The sequence below is a fragment of the Echinops telfairi genome, unplaced genomic scaffold, assembly GCF_000313985.2.
Source record: "Echinops telfairi isolate 266 unplaced genomic scaffold, ASM31398v2 ScPeMD7_7467;HRSCAF=8505_1, whole genome shotgun sequence".
NCBI lineage: Eukaryota > Metazoa > Chordata > Mammalia > Afrosoricida > Tenrecidae > Echinops > Echinops telfairi.
In genome coordinates, this window is record NW_022111368.1 from 10677559 (window position 1) to 10698785 (window position 21227).

The 21227-nt window shown below is 36.3% G+C and overlaps 1 protein-coding gene across 1 annotated transcript in view; it reads right to left on the minus strand.

Moving 5' to 3' along the window:
• Nucleotides 1-21227, minus strand: part of TUBGCP3 (tubulin gamma complex associated protein 3) — a 97201-nt gene that overhangs the window by 31609 nt on the left and 44365 nt on the right. The window contains exons 12-17 of the mRNA XM_004704307.2: nt 14258-14368; nt 13847-13955; nt 8751-8940; nt 6036-6171; nt 5128-5196; nt 2158-2293 (exon numbers count right to left, since the gene is read on the minus strand). Coding sequence (XP_004704364.1) covers nt 2158-2293; nt 5128-5196; nt 6036-6171; nt 8751-8940; nt 13847-13955; nt 14258-14368 — 751 coding nt within the window. The remainder of the gene's footprint in view (nt 1-2157; nt 2294-5127; nt 5197-6035; nt 6172-8750; nt 8941-13846; nt 13956-14257; nt 14369-21227) is intronic.

Below are 21227 nucleotides of genomic sequence, written 5' to 3' on the forward strand. Positions count from 1 at the left end.
CAATCTTCCTAATGCCATGACCCCCCAACCATAAAATTATTTTTGTTGCTACTTCATAACTGTCATTTTGCTACTGTTATGAATCGAGCAACCCCCTGTGAAGGGGGTTCGACCCCCAAAGGGGTCACGACCCACAGGTTGAGAACTGCTGATCTAGAACCAATATTACTGAAGGAAGTGCAAGCAACCCTGAAAACGTAAGTGAAAAACAGGGCTGCAGAACACCCTGACAGAACACCGGTTGTAATGTGTCCACAGGCTGATGAGGCCCTGAAAGCACCTACTCGTCCAGGCCAGAAATGTAGAAGAAAGCCACATGGCCGCCAACGGAAAACATCCATCCATATTCTTGCAGAACTCCAAAGAGTCTAGCAGAATGAGGAAATTATGGAACAACATCATTAGTGTAACACAGAAGTAAAATTTGGGTAAGATCATTCAAAGATGATCACAGCAGAACATTTACAAGGAACTGTCAAAAATTCAAACCAGACTCAAAAGAGAATGTGGAATGAAAGATAACCTTGCTGATACCAGATGCATCTTGACTAAAAGCAGAAATTATCCGAAACATTTTTACCTTGTTTTATTTGCTACAGAAAGGCAATCGGGTATATAAATCTTAACTTCCAAAACCATTGCAAATAATGAGAATTCCAGATCACTTAATTGTACTCGTGTGGAACCTGCATATAGACCAACAAGCAGTCATTCTAAGAAAACAAGGAGATACTCTGAGGTTTAAAATCTGGAGAGGTGTGCATCAGGGTTGTATCCTTTCACCATATTACTCAATCTGTATGCTGAGCAAATAATCCCACAAGTTCAAGTATATGAAAAGAAAACATGCCATCAGGTTCAGAGGAAGGTTCATTAACAATCTGCAATATGCAGATGACTCAACCGTGTTTGCCGAAAGTACAGAAGATTTAAAGCACTTAATGGTAATGAGCTAAGATTATAGGTTTGAGCATAAATTACACCTCAACATACTCTAAACAAAAATCCTCATAACTGGAACAGTAAGCAACATCATGATAAATGGAGAAAAGACTGAAATTGTCAAGAATTTCATTTTACTCAGATCCACGACCAACACCAATGGAATCAGTAGTCAAGAAATCAAATAGCTCATAGCATTCGGCGTATCTGCTGCACAAAATTTCTTTTTAAAGTGTAATAGATCTAAGATGTCAGTTTAAGGACTAAGATACACCTGATATACACTATCATATTTTCAATCACTTCATGTACATGGAAAAAAGCTGGACAATGAATATGAAAGACTGAAGAAAATTGATGCCTTTGAATTGTGATGTTTGGCAAAGAATACTGAATACCAAAAATTCTCCTTCCAAGTAAGGATGGTAAATTTCATCTTATGCATTTTGGACATGTTATCACAGGGGCCAAACCATTGAGAAAGACATCATGTTTGCCAGAGTAGAAGGTTAAGCAAAAGAAACATGAAATCCTTCAATGAGATGAGCTCACAAAGTGGCTACACCAACTTGACATATAACAATAAAATAATTATCTGAGTTGCTAAAAACCATACACTGAGCACAATGTTCTGGTAAATCTATGTAAGGTTAGTGTGTGTGGCAGTTACATAATCTGATATCAATTTGAGGATTAAGAGAGAAGGGATGGAGTCTATCCTGTCAATCAGGTGACAGCCAATGAGTCCCCTGTGTGGGCATGGCTCTCCAGTATTCCTCCTTGGAGGCAGGAGATACACTCTCTCTCCCTGAGAGATGTTCTACTGACAAGACACATGGCACTACGCTGATAGACCCCAAGCCCTGGAAACTGGAGGAGCCACATGGAGAACCCTGCCAGCGCTGAGATGGTTACACCACTGGATCTACAAGACTTCCCACCCACTGACCTGTGATCTTCCTGCATTCAGCGTCACTGCATGTGTTTTGGGAGTCTGAAGAGGACTTTATAAGTTGGTATTGGACCTATGGGCTAATACCGGACTTATGGACTTGATCTGGATTGGGCTGGGATGTTTTCTTAATGTACAATTACTCTTTGAGATAAAACTCTTTCTTACACATGTAAGTGTCCCTGAATTTGTTTCTCTAGTCTACCTGGACTAACACAGTGTGTAATTTAACGAATTTATTTTGATTGCCTATCTAATTTTACCTGGCATATTTCTCAGGAGCTTTGCATTGCACATATGTCCTTTTCGTATGTCAGTAAGGATATATTCCATTCGTTTTGCCCTCCAGAGGAAATTAAATACTCTTAGGTAATGGCTCATACATTCTCGAGTAAATACCTAAAAAGAACAGCAGAAGACAAGTTTATAGCATTACACTACAGAAGAATATCTAACACAGGTCTCAATTTTTTTCTTCTAAAAAATTAAATCAGCAAAAGGCAACTCTAATAAATTCTAAGTAGCATGCAAGCAGTTAATATAATACATTTTAGAAAAGTATCATTCTATAAAATAAATATTTATCGAATATTTATGTGCCAAGGAATAGTTTAAGGAAACTTGCAGTATTAGAAAGCATGTATTCATTTTACTCCGTCCCACAATCAAAGTTCACGGAAGCATTAATCAAGACATCAAATGGCAAAGTCATAGCAGAAGGGCCCTTTAAAGTCCTTAAGAAGCAAAGAAGCCACTTGCAGCCTTCACACCTGCCCCAAGCTATGATACTGTCAATTGCCACATACACATGAAAAGGCTGGACAGTGAATAAGGAAGACGAGAAGACTAAATGCCACTGGATTATGGTTTCACAGAGAATACCATGCCTCCCAAAAGAACAAACATCTTGGAAAAGTTCACCCAGATGCTTCTTTACAGCCAGAGCAGTGAGTGTTTGTTTCATGCATTTCAGGCATGCTATCAGGTAGGATCAATCTCTGGAAAGGGCATTATGCTTGGTAAATGAGGGCACATGAAAAAGCGGAAGCCTTCAACAACAAGATAGGCAGACACCGGGCTGTAACAATGAGCTCACACATAGCAATAACCCTGAGAATGATACAGGACCAAGCAGGGTTTCAATTCTTTTTTGGGGGGAGGTGGCCAGTGCACACTGAGATGGACCGACTCAACAGCACCTAACATTATTCACCATTTTATGAAGTGACAATTTTAAACCTAGCTTCATTTTAGTCTACAATGTGAACTCAACTATAATTCCAAATGTAGAGCAAGTTGTTCCCTACCCTCAATCACCACCCGAGAGATATATGAGATAGGACTACACTTTCTTCTGAAACAATAGCTCATTATGGTAGTGAATCTCATGGTGGAAAGCCTAAAAGAATTTTCAGACTGAAAAACGTTCTCCTGATTATTCTAATATATTTATTGCTTTTGAATACTTCCTTTCAGTGTAAAAGTGACAACACCAACTAATTAAAGTAGAAAAGGAACACATTTAAAATGAAAAATTAAATTTAAAAGGAAAAGAAAGCAAAATTATTTTCTTCCAAACTTTAAAAGTATTTTTAACACAATAGTCCTCTTTATCTTCCTAGTTTTTGTTTACTACTGCACATGATTTAATTTTTTCTCTGAAAATTAAAAGTATTTCAATTTCTAATATTAGTCTGAGTCTTTCTGACTATAGAGTAACATAATTATCAATACACCAATTAAATTAAAAGCATACCCAAACCAGCACATAACCTAACCCTATAATTGAAAGAGCAAATACCAGATATCCACTGGAACTGGCAAATTGACCTCTATTGGCATTATTTCTATCCTAAGTTTGTACAAACTTCTATGTTTGCATCTTTCTACTAATCAGCTTTATAAAAATCTAATATTTACCATCATAGCAATATGCAAATAATCGCTTATGCCAAAGATATGGCATACATTTAATATTTCTAGAAAGATCTTCAATATTATTCAGTATTTCACAAACAGCCCATTTTCAGCTTACTACAATTATTGTCCCACGTGTGCTTAGATCAATACTATTTGTGAAGACAACTACGTGTTATGAAATAATCAAGGTAATTGACTTTCTTATGCTATTTTTATACCAGGGCAATAATATGCAATATCTACAATGCTAAAAGGGCAGGAAGTAAAGTTTCTAATTTTAAAAATACCATTTGTGTTATAACTATTTAAAACTGCTTAGGATATAAATCAAAGGACAAAAGACATGTTTGAGTATGACAAAAAAAATAAATTTAAGAGAAGTTCTACCTTTAAAATACAGTAGCTATAGCCTGGCAAAGTTTAAACATTGGGAATTTATACATAAGATATGTGTGTCAATAGCTAACATTTCACAGGAGATAGATCTGTCGATGGCACAGCTATTAACCCATAGGTAAAAACAAGCTAAGTATCCTCTATAATATTCTTCTAACAGAAGGTAAGATTTACATTTTGAGGTGCATGGGGAAGCAGTCATGAGTAGGACCATATTTTAGAGATAAATGATAATACTTAATATTAAAATATTTGCAATGTTTTAAAACGCAATTTGCCTTTTCAATAATTGATATACAAATAACTAAAGCCAATTCAGAGCGATATCTTTGTCAATGAGAATTTATTCAAGTGTGACCAAAGGAGAAGCCAGCAGTAAGAAGGAGCACTTTAATTGCAGATATATAAAAAGACAACTCTGCTGGTCCATCTTTTATGATTTGGTAACTGCTAAAAGAAATCCTACATTTATTTATGTATGGTAAAAGCACTAAGAACAATAGCAAGGCCATTTTCTCATCAGATTAAATGAATAATAAATATCAAATTTTATTTAAGTACTAAAAATACAATTCCCTAAAGTACAATTTACTTTACAGGTCCTTGCAAATTATCCTAAATTAGTTGCTACAGTTTAATAATGGAACAAAAAGAATAATCCTTTTATGAAGTAATTGGTGAATTCTATACTAGAACAAATGATATTATTGAGAATTCTTAAAATAATAGAGCATCTTAACACTCCTTAATGAAAATGCGCACATACAATTTTGGCTTAAGTATTCATTCAGTGGGCATACCCCAGATGTCAAGTGATCACTTTAATGAGGACTTCTTCGAGAAGCCAATCTTCAAACAGCAAAGCGTTTAGCACTGTACATAGCAGTGCACACATAAAATAATCATGATAATCTTACAGTTGCAATTGGTCCATCGACGTGATAGTCAAGGCTGAACACGTCCCACCCCGTGTCACCTGGAGAGACCTGAAACAAAAGCCGAACTGCAGGTAACTGCAGCACTTCCTACAAGTGCTGTGCATGTACTTGTCTATTCATCAGAGAAAACGCAGCACTCTCTCTGAAGACTGATTAATATTTTTGACTGTGTAGTTGTAGGAGAGCAGGGAATCACATCATCTTTTTTGTCAATTCCTGTATTTTTAACATTTAGACAATGACTCAAGCTAGAAGGAACAGATATTTTTAATGAATACTGTAATTACATATTTAAAAGTAATCACATCTATACTACCAAAAAAAACATTGCTTTATACCACTCTTCAAATTCTGAAAAGTCAGTATTTTAAGAAAACAGATTCCATAATGACCCTTTCTTATAACTAAGTAAATAATAATGTTTCTATATCCATGCCCCTAAGAAAAGTTACCTTACACCAAACTAGAACTAAAAACATGCTATTTTGAGAAATAAATATTATATAGCATCTGTTGGGCTTCCTATCAAATGCTCAATTAACAGTAACTATGATTTACTAAGCATTATATATGTACTACCAAGGACTTCAAATTTTCTGTACTTTCTCGAGTTTAAACCTAACAATCATGTTAAGTTCTTTGTCGTCATCTTTTTGATATGAGTAAACTGAAATAGTGAAGTTCCAATATGAAGTGACTTGCCTAAGTTCACATATCACCTTTCAGTGTTGGCATTCAAACTCAGGTTGTCCAGCCTCCAAATAATGACTGTTAACACTAGATCAGCTATATATTAAATAACATGAAAAATGCCAGTTACAACACTCTAGTCTGAGAGATCCATTACCCCAGAAAAGTGTCACTTCAAACAGAGAAAGTAACAATACCTCCAGGAGCCTAACATCCAGTCTTTTGAGAATTTCAGGACTGTCAAATTGTGCGTTGGTTGCTCGGACTGCAGTTTCCAGAATTCCAGTCAAGTTATGTTGATACAAAGTAGTAGCTGGACGGACAAGCTCTGGTCTAACAAATATTTTTTAAATTACAGAAAATGTTACTTTGTCAATGAACTTGAAATGTAAATACTACAAAAAGTAATCATTACAATTATGGGAATCCAGAACAAAAATGGGACTAAAACCTCAATATGGTAGGACATAGTTCATAGCATTACCTGGAAATTACTAAGCAAAACATTATAGTAAAATCTAGGGGGGGGGGAAATTTTGATTCAGTTTATATTGAAAATAATTACATGTGCTATACATATTAGCAAATAAAATTTTCAAAGTTAAGACCATCTTATGAGTAATAGAAGTTACTATGAGTTCTGTTATGAGCTCCAATAAGAAGAGAAAGAAATCATCAGTTAATAAACTAATTTAAGAATGGCTGCATTATCATAAAGGTTACTGGTATCTGCATTTCTAAGGATTTATCTTATATACTCGAGTATAAGCCAACCAGAATATCAGCTGAGGCACCTAATTTTACCACAAAAACTGCATTAAAACCGTGATGAAAAACTCGGCTTATACACAAGTACGTATGGTAATAGCATTTCTCTGATCAAAATTTAATCACATTTAGATTATATAGTTCATCCTAAAGCATACAAAGGGGACTCAAAACTATGTGGGAACATTACATTATTTTTTAACTCCACTTTGGCAGGAACGTTTTGAAACCCCTAGTACATATAAACCCTAACAATTCAAAGTCCCTTGAAAACAAATTTGCCCATGAGAGTGAAATGTGCAGAGGCCAGGTAAAAAAGGATACACATTAACTTTTCTCAATGAAGCAAACTGAAGACTTATGAAAAATTTTAAAACACCTTTGAGAAAAAAACCTTTTTTTTTATTATAAAACTGAGATGCTCTAAATATTCACAATTAGCAAGAGGCAAATGTTACATCACTTAAATGAGCAACAAAACATGTTATCATGGACCCAGAAATGACTTAGTAATCTCTATATGGGTCAACTCCTTCACCCACACTTTCCCTCACAATAACTTAATGAGTTATTAAGTTATTTGTATATCCCACACCCTAACATATACTCACATTTTTAGCCCTATAAAATTTAAAGTACGTTTTATCCCTTACAAGTCATCAACACTTACACTTCAAACAGGTATTGATCTCATGACCAGTAATTAACTCTATATACAGAACACCTCTTCTTTAACGTGCACAATATAATCACAAAGCATTCTAGGTTTAGCAGATAAACAACTTTTACAAACTGATCTAACAATATGAGTGTCACTCATAAACATATAGAAAAAGTTTAGCTGCTGGTCCATGTACCTCAGAACACTATTATTTTTCAGACTGAAGATCGACTACGGTTAGAAGATAAATCTATAATAACTTATTATAATGCTTTGTTATGTATATTTTGCCACAATTTGAAAAAAAGAATTACACTAATATCAATGAGTACTAGGATAAAGAAAATGTTTTAAAAAATGATTGTAGTAATGATTGTACAACTCTTCTTAATATGAATGAACTATTGAGTTGTATGATATGTAGATGAAGTACCAATAAAATGGTTTCCAAAAAATAAGTTATTATATAATAGCTTATGTGTTTAACACAGTGGTTCTCAAAAAGTGGTCTCTATACCAGCAGTTTCGTCATCAATTAGGAACACGTTAGAAATGTAAATTTTTAAATCTACCCTACATCTACTGAATTAAAAACACTGGACATGAGGTTGTAATATGTTGGAAACAACTCAATAACAGTTGAGTGACTGTGGGCACAGGGCCCCATCTCCATTGTCCTATGTTTGGCGATGCGCATGAACTGTGAGAAACAAAGGCGTAAAACAATTGGCTGGTTATCCCAGGCATAATTTAAAGGTAACTTAGTATTTTAAGGGTCCTAATGGAACATAAAAAATTAATAGCATAAGCTACTCTTATGTAAAATCACCATGTGAAATCACCCTGTCATGTGTTGTGGCCCCTATGTCTGCATTCAACTCCCCAACATTGCCCATGTGGCTCGGGGCAGCACCCCTTGATCAGGATCATTTTTACAGACAGGAGCATAATGTGCTGTTACTCAGAGCTGTCTGAGTCTCCGCGGATGAGGGAAGAACATGTCAGATGCCATGAGAAATGTCAGAGTGGCACAGGAGGAAGGAAGAGGTAAAATTATTTTTTCTGACATGAAACAACATAAACTAAAAACACAGAACTAAAAGTTGTTTCAAGTACAGATTTTTATTTTCTGGTTAATTTCAAAGTAACACTTAAATGTTCATTTGAATACATTATATACTTCCTATAGATCAAAGTTTTAAGTGCCAGTGTTAACAAGGAAAATAAATATTTACTATTAATAAAGCATCGCAAGAAATTTACATGCTTTGCTATCGCCACAACAAAAATAAATGGGAATATTAACTTTTAAAATTTTTCTTAAAATTTTTAATTTTGTTTCTTATTTTAAAAATATGTTCTGTTAAAATTCCACTCATTCTTAATGCCATTTATTCTTCAAATAAATATTCCAAAATTATAAGATCTTTTCAGGTTAACACTACCCTACATTTATGAAATTCAAAACAGATAGTTTCCTTACTTTAGTAAATCCATCAAGTGTCTTATGAAATCTCCTTGACCCAGAAGTAAGTACCGCCTCATTGCCTGCATGTGGTCCAGCAAGCTATATTTTTTATTGAGAACATCCAATAGATATTTGCTGGTCTCAAAATAAGCTGCATCAATTTTTCCCTGAAATGCATTTTCTAAATCTGTGAATAAATCCGCAGCTGTAAAGAGCAAAAGATAAAAGAATACTTACACATGTTATTTGAATTTTAACAAAGGAAACCTGCAAAAAAGCGTGCACATACAAGTCAATACCAGCACCTGTAAAATGGAATCAATAACAGACTAAGCGCAAGCTGCATGCGGTATTCTTATCTGGAATACAAAGCAGAATGACGACACGGTGAAACTGAAACCTCCTAAAGAGCTGAACTTACAACAGACGTGTATGTGAAAGCATTAAAGATTTCTTTAGCAAACCCTTAATAAAATCTGTCAGCAAAAAAGATGGCTGCCTCTATGCCACAACATGAACATGTTTCTTCTCTGACTATGATAAAAAGAAATCAGCCAAAGCGTTGATGAGCAGAATGGATCAACTTACAGTGTTTATTTACATAGGTATAGAAAACATGTTATAAAACTCTAAATTTCATTTAACAAAATATTAACACTTGAACTAGAAAATGATCAGTGTTGAGGAACAGCCTAAGAGAGAAGGTAAACTTGCTCAAAGCTAAGCAAGCGTAAGGAACAGAGGCAAAGCGAATAGATTTCATGTGTACGTAAGTCTGTTTCTACTACCTGAGTTGGCAAATGTGAAAGTATCAGAAGACTTTAGGATTATTTGGGAGCTATTTTTTATTTAATTTGCGCCATTAAGAAAGCCCATTTTACTTTTGTTGCTATGCCAACTACACACTAGCCCAGAGGTGTGGGTTTCCTCAGTGGCACCAAGGAGAAGGGTCTAGTGACCCACCTCTTCAAAGAGCAGTTCTGCTGACACATGTTGGGGTCACCGTCAGTCAGTTAACTTAACACAAATAGCTTGTTCTGGCTTTCTGCCTACGAGAAAACTAGAGTATCCACAGTCAAAGCTAGAGTACCCAGAGCACTGTTTTCAAGAGGAAAACAAAACCTGGCTGACACCATGAGCGTACTTGATGTTAATGTCTGAGGTGGCAGCAACATAGAGCTGTAACTACCATCAGTCGGACTGGCGCTCATGTCGCTGTGGTCCTGGGAGCGATGCCCCCAGGATGGCAAAGCCCAGAGAGGTCACCCACAGTGGGCAGGTTTCAGAGGAGATTACAGACTGTGAAAAGGGAAGAGCTAGTCACTGCTGAGGGGCGACGCACTGGACACCTTATGAAGAACAGTGGCTCGTTGTCAAAAACAGCGGCAGAAAATGAGCCCTCAGGATGAAAGCACTCAAAAGATGACCAGGGAAGAGCTGTCTCCTTCAAGCAGAGTCAACCTTAAAGACGTGCCCGGAGCCCAGCTACCCAGATCTTTGCGTGCTGAACTCAAAATGAGAAAGACAGCAACTGCAAGCGTCCATTGATAGGTGGAGCATTCGATGTACAAAGCACGAGGCAGGGAAAGCTGGAAATCATGAAAAATGGAACAAAACTCGAAGATGAACATCTAGGCATTATTGAGCTTAAATCGACTGGCACTGGCCATTTGAACAGGACAATCACGGGGCCCACGACGCAGGACATGGCACATTCACAAGGACAGTGTCACATGTATCATCAAAATAAACTTTAAGATCTATCTTGAAGTGCAATGCTGTCTGCAACTCAGCTGACGGTGACTCGGGGACCGAGGAGAACTGCCCTTTGGGTTTCTGAAGCTCGAAAGGTTTGATGGAGCATACAACCTCATCTTTCTCTAGAGTAACGGCTTTTCTCTAGAGGCAGTGGTTCGCAACCTTCCTAAAGCCATGACCCTCGACCATATAATTCTTTTCACTGCTACTTCATAACTGTAGTTTTGCTACTGTTATGAATCGTCATGTAAATATCTGATATGCAGGATGTATTTTCATTGTTACAAATTGAACATAATGAAAGCATAGTGATTAACCACAAAAACGATACATAATTATATATTATGAAATATTTATTTCTAATTACAAATAAATGAAATTTTGTCTTGAAGCATGGTGTAGCGTGGCTAACAGTCTTCATGCCGGGTACTTGCATATGAGCATACCTGTATGTGGGCGGACACACCCAGAGACGGATAAAGGAGCGGTGTAACCGTGCCTAAGACCATTGGAAATATGTGTTTTCCGGTGGTCTTAGGCAACCCCTGTGAAAGGGTCATTCAACCCCCAAAGGGTTCATGACCCACAGGTTGAGAACTGCTGCACTAAGGCATCAGGGTTCCTTCAGGAGCCACCAGTCCCTGGAAAAGGGCATCATGCTTAGTAAAATACAGAGTTATCAAAAAAGAAGACCCTCGATGAAATGGATTGGCAGGGTGGTTCAACAATGGGCTCAAAACAAGTCTGAGGCTGGAGGGAGCAGGACTGGGCACTGTCTTGTTCTGTTGTACATCAGGTCCCTATGAACCAGAGCTGACATAAGGACACCTAAAATCAAGAACACAGTTTTAAAAACAGAAGTAATGTCCCTCAGAAATGTTTTTATTTTATTTAATGTTTTGTTCTATCAAGTATTGTCATCTCAAAGAAGAGGTCTAAAATTGTAACAAGCTTTAGTCAAGAGCGGTCTATTTGAATTAATAAAATTCAGAGAGTCCTTGTGAGTTACTTGTTTCATAATGTTTTAGGGGCTACCTAATAGTCCAGTTTTTAAAAAATGTACCTTCTTTATTCACAATTTTAAATATTCAAGAATTTTTTCAGATAAGCAGTATGAATTAACCTTTTTCTGTTGGGCTGCTAAGCACAAGGTAAGCAGATGAAACCACCAGCCAGCGCTCATCTCCCCATGAGAAAGACGGTGCGTTCTACTCCCAGAAGCAGTTGCAATCCCAGACACCCACAGAGGCAGCTCTGCCCTGTCCTGTTGGGTTCCTCTGAGTCGAAATTGACACCAAAACAGTGAGTCTGGTTTGAAGTTTGTTGGGGTTTGTACTTTTAGTTCTGGGGTTTAAATCTTTTATCTACCCAGCTACAATACAAACGTAAGAAAACCCTTCTCCTCAACAGCTATTGGTACCAGTGAATGTGATGACAGCAATAGCTGCTAAAAGGAGGGGGGAGAGAAGTCGTACTCAATAGTTGGGAGTTATTTCTGTACCATCAGTTTCCACTTTAAGCAAGTGCTTTCCAAATCTCTAAATCCTCTCATTGTCTTTATCGGGAGCTTCTGTACAGCATTTCCAAGTCATCTCCACTTTCAGCTACTTAAAATTTCTCCAAACAGAAAAATCATCTCTCTCCATCTGCTCTGATTCCTAAATTGTTTCCCCCTTCGTGTCATGTGCTCAACGTTTTAGTGTAGTCTTCAACTCGCTTCTTTCCTGCCTCTCTTCTCAAAAGACCTACAGAATCTTTCATCCTTGCCTAGCAATCGCCATTTCACTGATATCCATTACAAAAACATCTCTAATAACATGCTAATTTATCTATCAAGTTCTAATCACTCCCTCACTAACATTTTATGTAAACAACATGTATAGTATATATATATAGTCTTTACAACCCCCCCCCACCCGTGTTAGTTTCATATACACACTACATGCATCACATGCATGGAAAAAATGGCGTGGAGGCCAGCCAGGTCAATCAGGCTACAGACTAACTGCACGCCAGCCCAAGGCCACTTGTCACTCGGTAGAGGTCAGGAATCCATCTACCCTCCCCTCCTTTACCCTATTCTGACACCACCTCTCCATCTTAGAGCAGAGCAGAGTCTCCTCTGCTGGGTTCCATAATTTGTTGCAATGGCCACACTGAACTTACAGAGAATACACAGGATTATGGAGTTTTATCTGAAAAGTTCACCAATTACCACAAGTCAGGATCAAAGAACACTAAGGAAACCGTCTTCTGCCCACAGCAACACTTCTTTTGAGTGGTGCACAGCAACCTGTGCCCAAATTCTACCCATTCTTCAAGGATCAGTTCAGTTACAGCTAACTCCTAGCTTGTAACTAGAAGTCTGTAACTAGGTTATAAACTTCTGACTTACAGACGACTCACATTTCCCCTCACTTTAAAAAGACTGAAGCAAAACCCAAAGAACTCACTGCCATTAAATGTATTCCAAGTCGCAGGACCCTACATTTACAAAATCATCACCACAATGACCTCATTGGTTGCACATGCACTTTTCAAGTCACTACAAAGATGTCGCAAATTTTCCTACATTAAAATAGGGCTAAATTAAGAACCACATGGACCTATCGTAAAATGCCTACAATTTCAGTTTAAAGATGCATTTATGAGTGTATCTGCGGCATAACCCAGGAAAGCCTTCATGGCTGTTCCTTCACGGCTGTCCCGGCTGCCTGGCCTGGAAAAGCCTGATGCACTTAGTCTACACATCTTATTTCATCACTTTTACTGTTTACCATTGTATTGTTCTTATTTCCATTATTGTACTATAAGCTCGCTGAAGGCAGAGAATTTGTATCTTCTCTGTGCAAAGTAACTTTGTTGAATAAATCAAGAAAACAATATCAAAAGAAAATATAATCAGGACAGGAAAGCTGTCAAAATAAGTCAGCCAGTACACAAAACGTCATGAACTCATTGAGGCTGGAGCAGAGAGAAAATGGGGAAACAAGGGAGCAATAGAAGAATGAGGGAAAATAAGAGCACTTCTAAAGCAGGCAGCAATTTCACACAACATTCTGGACACAATAAACACGAAATCTTTGCTGATTACTGAATGAATCCCAAAGCATTGCTACCATTAGCAAAAATGTTCCTTTACTTTCAGATTGGGGCAGAATAATTATCTAAAAAGTAATACAAATTACTGAAAAGGCCAAACAGTTCTTCTAATATTTACTACTTTATTCTATATAAAAATGGAAAATATTGTCATAGTAATAGTCACATACTAAAGTGCTTCAGATGAAAATTCAAATAATGTCCAAACACATCTGAAGAAAATACAAGTACTGATATCAGCATTATCATACCATCCTTGGGTGAGTCTGCAGACTTGGTCACAGCTATCATCTTTGTAGTTGGTGTTTGATCATGACAAACCTGATGCAAGAAATTGATTGATTTTCCTATCAAAAGGACCTAAAGCAGAAAACATTCTGTGGTGATCATTATACAAAATTAAAATGGCAAATTCTAGAAATGTTATAGCTATTCATAAGCTACACATTGGCTACTGATTTAAAATTCAATAATAAATGTACTCGGTACTAGTAGCAAATGAATTCTAATAATGTACAAATCATATTAATATGCCACCATATTCAATTAATATAAAATTCACCTTAATAGTTAAAACATACAAAAGTGCTACAGAATCTGATTTAGAATTTAATCACAATTATCAGGTAAGCAGAGTACTAAAAACATCTCTTCAGCCTTACCTTTCTAGATTGATCCATCGTAATAAATGAGGGAATCATTGATTTCCTTAAAGTATACTTGTCGTGCCATAGTCTGTCTGTCTTAACTGTTGGATCCGATGCTACAAAAAACTGAACAAAAAATGGCACCAAAACATTAAAAAGAGGTATTTAAGGCACAATTAACAAGCCAGTAGTATAAAGATATAAGTGATTTCAGAAATCCAACTTGTTCAAATATGGGGAGAAATACCCATTTATATAGTAATACTTATTTAAAAAGTATTTTGTCTGAAAATCTCTTCAAATGGAATTATGTCTTTCCCAAATACGGAAAACCAAAGTAAACAACTACAGCTTCTTGATCTAAGCCTCAGAATCGAAGGGCTGAAACAGCTCTGCCCGACCACAATAAATCCGCTCAGACTGCAGGAGGGTTGGAAGTTTTCTGTTGTCCATTCTAATACTCGGCAGACTCTCTTCTGTTGGGGTGCCTGTCCTCCGCAGCCTCACTTTTGTAGGGCCCTGAAGTCTGGAACCCAGGAAAGTATCAAAGGATCTAACATACCATCTTCCCTTACACACCTCTTGTACATAGACCACGACTACAAGACTTTGGCTTCAAATGACCCAAACATCTGAATGGCCGGCAGCAGGAAATCAAGTAAGTGCACCACAAAAGTGTCCTTGTTTTCTTAGTTCTACCAAGATCCCATTAGTCCTCGAGAAGTTTCTCCCTGTCCACTGTGCTTCTCGCCTTCCCTGATCCCAGCGAACCTTCCGACTTCAAATATGGCAACAAGTGACAAGGAATAAATTAAATGGTTATTCTTTACAATGTATTTGACACTAAAACGATGATGCAATTCTAATTTTTTTGGTCATATCTCTATAGGCAAGAGATCTAAAAGCAAAATTATTAAGTCAAAGTAATTTTTATTTTTAACCAATTATCAGGAATTTTCACTTTTTACAAGATTTTCTTTTCAAATAGGTGTGCCAATGGGCATCATCAGCAAAATGCTCTATCATTTTGTGATCTTGTCTTTCTCATTTCTGACACAGAAAAATATGAGTACTCAAATGTATATTATGAATCTAGTACGACATTACCAAAACCTGAAAAAATTATGCTAAAAATGTAAACTGGCTCCATTTCTGAAAACAGATGAGCCTGAAAAAAATGATCCATGGATTGTTGGAATGAAATATTCTTGATATAATGCTATCTGTCCAAATGTAAGAAATAAAACTATACAAACATAAAATATTACCATGCAGTTATTAAAATTATGTTGTTTCTTAACTACCACAGGCCCTTCTGAAAATTGAATGAGAGTGCAAATCTTCTTGGCAGGGGAGGCGGATGGCGGCACACAGAACAAGAAACTGCTACACCCTCCTGATCATGTATTCACAATGCATGAGACAAGGGCTTGCCATCCTTGTTCTTAAGTACTTCTGAGACAGATGTTTGTTCTTCTGGAAACCCCTAGTACGTTCAATATTTTCTACCAATAACATAATTCAAACGCATCGATTTTTCTCGGGTCACCCCCATTCAGCTTGCATACATCCTAACTGTACATGCATACAACCACAAAATATACATTTTTCATATACAATTTCAGGGATTTCAAACATCCCATGTTAAGAACCCTTGAGACAAAAAACTAGTATTTAATGGCTATTCAGTACTTCTAAACAAACAGAAAAACCAAACTCACTGCCATCAATTTGACACTGACTCATAGCGTCCCTATAGGGGTGGGTAGACCTGCCCCTGTGAGTTTTCGAGACAGTAACTATTCAACAGGAGTAGAAAGCCCAATCTGTCTCCCAAAGAGCAACTGGTGGTTTTGAACTGCTGACCTGGCGGACCGCAGCCCAACTTGTAACAACCAGGCCAGCAGGGCCTCCTCTCCAAGTAAAAAAGCAATAAATGTTACAAAACACAATATTATGTGTGATGCAACTAAATGGTGATGTCAACCAATCATTCTGAATAGGCACATAATAGATGAACCTGAATAGAATGGAAGAAAAGCACAGAGCAAAACTGAAATAAAAATGATAAAAAATTTACTGAACCAAGTGAGCCCCCAAGTCTGTCTCCCTTTAAACCTGGAACGGAAACCAATGATGGTTTATTTTTTTTCTTGGAATTTTTTTAAGCTCTTTTTAATTTAATCCTTCTAAGTAATGGCTAGATGTTCTCAATTAGGTATGGCCAATCTCCTTTAAAAGTCGACATATGAATAAATGCCAAAAATTTTATCACCACAGGGAAGAGATTACGACATTGGTTTTCAACTAACATTTCTAGCATTTAAGTTTCTATCTAAATTAGTAAAGCATTAACTGATCTTTACATTTTAGTCTTTTAAATTTATATTTCTTTTCTAATTGCAAATATATAAATAAAAACTGTTGAGGGATAAACAAAGTGTTACAATGGGGCTATTATCATTGTGATACATAATTTGATTTACCTACATTGAAAATTTTTAACTTTATTAAGCCTACCATGAATAATCTTAACCTAACTTTGCTGGGGTTGTTCTATAGCTTGCCATACAACATATTAGATTAACTGCATATAAATTATATTTATACTTTTCACTTAAACAGAGGAGCTAGTTTTTTACAGACAGCACACTAATTTCCCTGATACTTAGCGTATAGCTGGATTTTTATCAGTTTGAAAATACAAAAACTAATTTAAAAAAGGAAAAATCTCAGACAATTCAGTCATTTCATAAGTGATAAAAGCATTATTTTATGTAAGGGCAAAGTAGCATGTAATTACTCTACTAGCAAACATCTAGTAGCAAACACAAAGAGGCAAAGATATATTAAGATTATAATTAGTCCTGTGAAAAATATATAGCTACAGAGAAGGAAAAAATCAAGGTCAGAATATAATTGCGATATGCTTTTATTTTATTGATGCATTTTTCCACTCAAGGTTCTTTAATTTTCACCATTATGTCAAACACAGAAAGAATTGAAGGGGAAGAAAAAAACATAATTGTGCCATGATTTCTCATTAACTGTTGGACAAATGCCAAGGTCTCCCTACTAAAAACAGAAATAAAGAGGGTAATTTTCTTAGCAAGCAACTTAGTTTTTAAGAATCAGATCCATTAATATGGACTATAAAAGATCCCAACTTCAACTTGTCAATCATATAAGCAATACCAAGGAAAGATTTCTCTAAAAGTCACACCCTGATATAACAAAATCACACTGGAACAAGAGGATGGGTAAACTGGTCAGTTCATTTGTAAGAAACATGATACCTGACAAGGCATACAGATAAATTACAATGCACAGGAAAATGAGGATATAATGCCCAAAAGGTACACTACTTAAAAATAGTACATGTTTTAATTTTAATAATTCCTAGTAAAATGAGCACAAAATAAGAAGGGGACACAGCATTATGTAAGCTTACTGTCCTTTAAGTCCAAGAAGTAGACTTTAAGGTATGAGTAGAATATTTAAATAAACAAGTAAAACAAGTCTAAAATTTCTCTAATTTTGAAAGCATGACTTTTGTTTTACATCCACCCTCCCATAAATTTCCCAAGTTTACACTAAGGGGGAAAAAATGAAAACAAAAGTTCACATTGAGTTATTATATTCTTAACTTGAACATACTGCCAAAATGTTTACCTCATGCAGCAGCTCCCAAAATGCAAAACCTGAGTTTTCTGATTGCTCTTATCTGACTCACAGCCATCCTCTGGTTACAAAATAGGAGTATACGGTTTTCCCAGCTGTAATTCTTTTTGCTATTATTACCACATAGTAGAGGGTTTTTTGTGTTTGAGAGGTAGCATATTGATAGCTGCCAATGTAATTACTTTTTCTGGCTTAGAAATATCAGCTCCAGCAAACAAAGTAAAAATTAAAAAAAAAAACTAGTCTGTATTATTGAGCACTTAAGGGTGGATCCAAGCCTATGTTAAGGTTTTTGCATATTATCTATCACTGAAGCAGCATTGTTAAATCAATTATTTAATAACGATTTGAGACACAAAGAGATTAGGTCAGTATGTCTCCAACTGAGTGCTTTTCCTACTGCTTCACCTGCCCTTATCCGTGACTACAGACATGGGCCACCACAGAAGCCTCTAAGGATTTTACCTGATGTATTTTTAAAGGCCACTTGTACTTATATTCTCTTTAAAGCATGCTGCCCCTTGACTCCTGTCGAGGGATTGCCAGGCATGCACAGCTGCTCCAGAGAAACCTTCTGTGGTCTGATTTAAGAAGAAGAATATGAACCAGCCAGATTGTTTTCTTGGATTTTAGCTGTAATCTTAATGAACACAAATCATCACCAGGCCTATCTCCAGTGAAACCACTGGGCAGATACAAACTGCCCAGGTTAGCAGTTAAACATTATTAATAATTTCATGCCAACTTGAATTTGTATGAAAGTATAAAGATGGAGTCCAACCTGTCAATCGTCACAGCCTGAGTGTCCCTCCTTGGGGGTGGCGCTTTGTTACAAGGGAGAAACTAGAAATTTGTCCCCTCTCTGTGCCCTTTTGCCTGCCTGCATGTCATGTTTGCACCAACCTTGGACCTACTCAACTCTGTACCCATCAGCCTGTGCTCTCCCTGCATCCTGCTTCGCCTTTCGGCACCACTGGCCTGCAGCTGTGTGAGTGTGAAAAAGGACCCCGGCTAGCATTAGACTTAAAACTTGAGTTGGACTGGGGTGGGATGCCTTCTAGATATAAGATAGCTTCTTGACACAAAGTCCTCTCTTATACATATATGAGTATCACTGGTTTTGTTTCACTAGACAACCCAACCTAACAGAGTAACCAACAGGAACATTTGATTTTCTTTCATTTTGCTTTTATAAAAACAAAAATAATTAGAAACTTTCCTTTAAATTTCAAAGTACTTTTAATACTACCAGCCATTTATGTTCAGGGCCTAAACTCTTAAACTCTACATTACAGGATATGAATTATAACAAGATAAAAAGTTGAAAAGTATAATAATAGAAGCAAATGGCAAAAGATAATAGTATACAAGAGCGCTTCAAAACATCCGTGGAAAGGATATTAATAATGGTTGTACAGCATAAAGAGTATAATCAATAGCACTGAAGTATACATGCAGAAGTGGGAAAATTGGAGAATGTTTTGCTGTAAATATTTTTGCCACAATTAGAAAAAGAAAGACATGGATAACAATGAGTACCAAGAAGAAACAAATGTTCTAGAGTTGAATGTGGTGATAATTGTACAACTCTTCTTGATATGATGGAATTACTGAATTAATGACATATGTCAAATAATTTGACCCAAGTGCTAATGAAACGGTTAAAAAAAACACTTGTGGAAAGGTTACATTATCTTTCAATTCCTTTTTAGCACAAACATTTTGAAGTCCTCTCATAGTTTGTCAAGAAGGATTCATTTTGCACTACCAAACACAACAGACATTCCTAAAATACCACTAACAAAAGTAATGAAGCAGCCAAGATAGTTGAAGCAAGGGTAGCATAAAAATAACTAGCAAATAAAAAAATCACAAACCTTGAACTTGCTCAAATTCTACCTAAAAGGCGTTAGGAAAGATAAAGTCACTGTATTCACTGTGAGCATTCAGGTAATGTGGGTGGAGGGTAGCCGGAAATGCCTTGTCCTTATTGGTACTTTTCTAAAGATACGAAAATGTGTTGAGAGATAAATGAAAATGAAGTACTTTTAACAATGATGCCAAACGTGAAATCCTTTAAGAGATCACTTGAGTTAATTTTCTTAATACCACATTCAGTAGTCATGGATTATATATGATTTTTACATATATATTTTTTTCCAAGTTGGTCTTATACTTCTTAAGCTAAGAGTTCATTGTAAAAGCATCCCAAATTCAAACTGCACTAGCTTTACGGGGTATCTTTTGGCCTTATCTCAGGGTATCAATATTAGCATAAATAAATGAGAAAAAAATTATAGGAAAGTAAATCCCAATGTTCTTCAGCAATTCTCTTTATATCACCTATCAAATCTCCAGTTCCAGACTATCAATATTTTTTAAATTAAAAACCCTGATTAATATATAAATCTGAAGATTAACAAGGAACTGAGATATAATTAAAAACTACTTTAAAAATATGCTTGTCAGAAAATAAAACTTAAATTGTTTCCAAGAAAAAGCATATATTTTAATATATATATTTAAAAATTAGGCGTTGCTTTTAGCAATTAGGCACTGAATCCAAGGAAGATTTGGCTTTGTTTTTTGTCTGACTAATATTTTTTGTGACTAATATTTTAATTCCTCAGTGGAAGAAGATATTGCATACTGTTTTTTTGTTAGAGAAAATAGTATAATTTCTTTTTTATAATCCTAATTGATAAAGATTGCCTTTTTTAAAAATTTTATTTTTGAAAAGTAGGGTAAATGTTTACAGTGGAAAAAGAGAGATCTCCAAATTGAAAACAATACAGTAAAATCTGAAGTGACACCTGTATAAGATGAAAACCTATTAAAGGAGGAAAATACAAATATTTCCATTAAAATGAGCAAAAGAAAACTGGTAAGGCTGTAGTTACAGTTGCCAAATAGGGAACACTAGACAGATCTCAAACCAAGGCAGCCCCGTGGGGTCCTCGCTTGCACAGGTGTCACTGTATGAACTCTAGAACACTTTGTTCCTGGCTGAGAAGGCCCAGCAGGCAAGGGGAAACGTGGGTAAATCCCAATTTCCCAGCCAACTCCGTGGCAAAGTTCAGCATGAATCTGATTCCCAGGGTGGTAACTGGCTCAGTCCTTATGGTCCTACTTCACCATTCTTGATTATCCACAGCCACGCAGGCCCCACACTGGCCCTAGCCAACATGAGCCGAGTGGGAGTTCACAAACGTACCTTCCTTCACACTGCCAAATAGGCAGACGTCATCCTCTGCTGCTCTATGAGTTCATCATTTCATTGTAAAGGCCCAAAGGATTGACAGAG